A 4308-nucleotide genomic window follows, 5' to 3' on the forward strand; every position below is an offset into this window, starting at 1 on the left:
CTTAAATTTTACGTACCTCAAGACTTTTATCCGAAGAATTTAATTTTCACCCCACGAAATGACTTCCAGATTTTTTCCAGATTTTTTTTTTACCTTCCAGATTTTTAAACAAATGACCTGGCAACGCTGCTTGCTTGCATTCTCTGGCTGTCAAAATGCTGTCGGTGCTGTATGCACTTGTGAATGACAAACAGGCAAAGTGGGCAAACAATGTCGGAGAAAATCAGGGCGGCTGATTACCGTGCGACCTCAGTATTATTTACGGAAATTGGGGAAATTTCGATAAAATAAATTTTATAGTAGAGAATAGAAGTTTTGTGCATATTTTATAGATATTAAAATATACAATATATTTTGGGTTCGTTATAAAGTACGGCGAAAAAGATATTCGTACCAATTTAGCAGGGAAAAATTAACATCCTGGCAACTCTGCGTTGACATTTCTTTTCTGTTTACGTTGCCGTCGTTGTGAAACGTGTTCCAGGTGCTGAGTTGTAGTATGTCAAATCGATTTTAATAGCCGAAAATCTCTCGCAAGTTGTGAAATTCTGCATTAGTTTATTGAACATAGGTGTCGATCGCAGTGAGTCTCATATTCGTTAGTAGTAATGACCGAGAAAGATCTGCTCCAGGCTCAGATCACCGCCCAGGGAGACGTCGTGCGTAAGCTGAAATCCTCCGCAGCGGAGAAGGCAAAGGTTAGTGGCTTCACCGTCATGGGGCGAGCCTCCAGTTTGGAATATGCTCTAGTAGCATAGCAAGTAGTTTACCTTCACTTTTCATGACCAGTTCGAACCAGTCTTAGTGGTTTCTTTAGTCGTTAGGAGTTTAATAATCCTTCCTAGTAATGGCACTGCCTGTTGAATGGTGATTGCTTTTGCTCGGTTCTTTTTATGTCTTAAGAGTCCAAACAGGCTATAGAGTGATCGAGAAACTAAACTGGAGCACCAGGGCATGGTTATCGAGTTTTTCCTGCTCGTGTCCTCAGCTGTGTTGCGTATTGTTCGGAGAGATTGCATATCAACTTCACATTCCGCTTAAGTCATTCATAGTTTCGAGAAAGATGCTGTATAAAAATCTAACGCTGATTTGCTAGTTTATCATTTCAATTTCTTGTGCAATTTCGTAACATTCGAACATTTAACAGTCTTTTCATATATTGAATAAAATGGACCGTTTATGTCTGCGTTAAACAATTTCAATCATGTCAGCTTAACATTTTTAAAACCGGCTGAATAGCTGAGTTATTCAGGTAAAATCAGGGAATGTTCGGGAATTTTATTTTCTACTTTCCTTGAACAGCCTAGATAAAAAAAAAACTTATGAAAAATTATTAAAAACATTAAATGTTACGTACTTTTAGTCTTTCTTGTTATTTGTAATTCTATGTTGCCTTTCGTGATTTTGTCTAACTAAAATAAACAAACAGCTCCCTCATTACCGCAAATTTGTGCATTCCATTTTACAAACGTTGCAGTGAATTCGATCCACACCGAACAAGACATTCACCTCAAGCATAACCAAAAAACCGGCCACCGATTCGAATCGCGAAGACCGCAAGGCGGTGTTAATCGTGAAACGAAACAAATTTTCGACTCGCAAAAGCGGAAGCGCAGAGCGTAACCAGCGCCCCAAACAAAACAATGCTTCGTCACTTGTGCTCCCGCCGTTCGGTACACTTCGCTGCGCTACTGGTACGATCCGGCAGAGCCGCGGAGCGGTGCGAAACTCGCACTCATTCACTTTTCACGAGTTGGGCTCAACAACGTGGTGGTCACGTAAATTGCCGCTACTGCCATTGCATCGGCAGTCCGGTGGCCACAACCGACGAGGATGCAATCGCAAAGGTTGGCACACTTGGCTGCTTAGATCAAAGCATACTAAGATTGATTTTTTTTCTTTTTCTTTCCTTTTTGCAGATCGATGAAGAGGTGGCTAAACTGTTGGCCCTTAAGGCTCAGCTAAAGGATCTGGATGGAGCCGGTCTAGCGACCGAGCCGGGCAACAAAAACTTAGTATTAAAAACTGCTAAGGGAACCCGTGACTATGGACCGGAGGCGATGGCCCTGCGTCAGCAGATATTCGATAAGGTGATCGCCGTGTTCAAGAAGCACGGAGCAGAAACAATCGACACGCCGGTGTTCGAGCTGAAGGAGGTTCTTACCGGGAAGTACGGGGATGATAGCAAGTTGATCTACGATTTGAAGGATCAAGGTGGTGAGATACTGGCGCTGAGATATGACCTCACGGTACCGTTCGCCCGCTTTGTCGGAATGGGAAACGTGTTTAACATCCGACGGTATCACATCGCTAAAGTTTACCGAAGGGATAATCCATCGATGACGAAGGGCCGCTATCGGGAGTTCTATCAGTGTGATTTCGATATCGCCGGCACGTACGATCCGATGTTACCGGATGCAGAGTGCGTTAAGGTGGTTGTTGAAATTCTTTCCCAGCTGGATATTGGGGATTTTGTGGTCAAACTCAACCATCGAAAGCTACTGGATGGTATGTTTGAAGCCTGCGGAGTACCAGCTGACAAATTTCGAACGATCTGTTCGTCGGTGGACAAACTGGACAAAACACCCTGGGAAGAGGTTCGAAAGGAGATGATCAACGAGAAGGGCTTGGATGCCGCGACTGCAGACCGCATCGGAGAGTTTGTGCGCATGAGCGGCGGAGCAGAACTAGTGGACAAACTAGCCGAAGATGAGAATCTTAAAAAGATCAAACCAGCTTTAGAGGGTATATCCGATATGCGATTACTGCTGCAGTATTGTGAGATTTTCGGGTTGAAGGATCAGATCGTTTTCGATCTCAGTTTGGCCCGCGGGTTGGACTACTACACCGGTGTTATTTATGAAGCGGTGCTGAAGGCGGAACCCGTGTTACCCAAGGTTAACGGAGGTGGTAAATCTAAGATCAAAGAGGAGGAGGAGGTCTCCGTCGGTTCAGTTGCCGGAGGGGGTCGGTATGATAATCTGGTAGGGATGTTCAATCCCAAGAGAAAACAAGTTCCTTGTGTTGGGGTTTCTATCGGTGTGGAACGAATTTTCTCCATCCTGGAGGCCAAAGCACAGCAGAAAGTACGAACCACCGAGGTGGAAGTGTATGTTGCTTCCGCCCACAAGGGTTTGCATCTAAAGCGGATGGAGGTGTTAAATATGCTGTGGAATGCTGGCATTAAGGTAACTATAGGACAATTTTGTACGTTGGTGGTTATTCAATTTGACTCTCTTTTAGGCGGAACATTCCTACAAGCTCAATCCTAAATTGCTTGCCCAGCTGCAGTACTGCGAAGAGTACCAAATTCCGTTTGCGATCGTTCTGGGTGATGGTGAATTGTCGCGAGGTGTTGTCAAACTGAGAGAAATCAGCAGCCGGAAAGAGGAGGAGCTTCCGCTGGAATCACTAGCAGAGGAGCTGAGGAAGCGTCTAACGACGCAATAGGAGCATTGTATTCACAACGAAATTTTAGCTTATTTTTTCCAATTTGATCATCATAATCATCAAACCCTTTACTCATAATACGACAGTTTCAACTTCTTTCACTGCCTCTGACAGTACGATTGGTTATTATAGGATTCAAATTGATATGAGTGATGTTCTTCATTTTTTTTCAATAAAACCGCTTCGAGCAAATTGATTGTTTAAATTGTTACGCTTTATACCTTTTCTAAAAATGAACAATTATTTGAAAAGAAAAGGAACACCAATCCTTGTTTTAAATCGATTCTAATCGCAAAATTACATGCTCTTGCGCCACACTCCGTTCGTCAGGTTCCCGCCCAGGATTGAATGTAGGATTCTGCGCTCGAAGACTCCAAGTGCTCGCCGGCCTCCTTCATCGACCAACACTCAAAGCCATAGAACACCATCGGGAGAATCAACGTCCAGCTGGCTACGTGAACTATAAAAAGTTCTGTTTGCAGCTGCTATCCGTCATGAGAGAACCAAGGTAAACAAATTTATCGACTACTTCATGGATACCCCTACGATTCCAATCTCGGTACCAAGACTGGACGCTCTATACGTAACCCCCATGTACTTTGTTTTGGTGAGTAGTTGATGGTAAGGGCAATTCTTCAGACCGTCCAATGTCACAAATGAGGTACAAATTTACGCCCGCTATCTTGACGCATGATGAAAAACAGTCAAGAGTGGCACGAATGAGCCTAATCAGTTTGGTTGGAAATCTCTTTTCAAGCATAATCTGCCATAACTCGTTGCGCTTAACTGAACTGCCGCCTTGAAGTCTATAAACAGATGGTGAGTCTGCGAATTTATTGTTCTGAACATGTCTTGACG

At 43.7% G+C, this 4308-nt stretch overlaps 1 protein-coding gene across 2 annotated transcripts; it reads left to right on the forward strand.

The window, feature by feature from the left end:
- The first annotated feature begins 433 nt into the window (after positions 1–433).
- LOC129729605 (histidine--tRNA ligase) lies at positions 434–3655 on the forward strand. 2 transcript variants are annotated; one of them, XM_055688312.1, is made up of 4 exons: positions 533–698; positions 1478–1847; positions 1920–3188; positions 3244–3655. In XM_055688312.1, the coding sequence occupies exons 2-4, from the start codon at positions 1644–1646 to the stop codon at positions 3448–3450; spliced, it is 1680 nt and encodes a 559-aa protein (XP_055544287.1). In that variant the 5' UTR covers positions 533–698; positions 1478–1643; the 3' UTR covers positions 3451–3655. The 2 variants fall into 2 exon arrangements, with proteins under 2 accessions (XP_055544297.1, XP_055544287.1); XM_055688322.1 differs by lacking the exon at positions 1478–1847 and having other exon boundaries at positions 434–698.
- The last annotated feature ends 653 nt before the right edge of the window (positions 3656–4308 follow it).

The sequence above is a fragment of the Wyeomyia smithii genome, chromosome 1, assembly GCF_029784165.1.
Source record: "Wyeomyia smithii strain HCP4-BCI-WySm-NY-G18 chromosome 1, ASM2978416v1, whole genome shotgun sequence".
Classification (NCBI taxonomy): Eukaryota; Metazoa; Arthropoda; class Insecta; order Diptera; family Culicidae; genus Wyeomyia; species Wyeomyia smithii.

What these genes read in the sequence shown, in the direction of transcription:
- LOC129729605 (XM_055688312.1), top strand. Translation starts at nt 1,644, where the DNA reads ATGCTTCGTCACTTGTGCTCCCGCCGTTCGGTACACTTCGCTGCGCTA. An exon ending in ACGAGGATGCAATCGCAAAG is followed by an intron (nt 1,848 to 1,919) that starts GTTGGCACACTT and finishes TCCTTTTTGCAG; the next exon opens with ATCGATGAAGAGGTGGCTAA. An exon ending in TGTGGAATGCTGGCATTAAG is followed by an intron (nt 3,189 to 3,243) that starts GTAACTATAGGA and finishes ACTCTCTTTTAG; the next exon opens with GCGGAACATTCCTACAAGCT.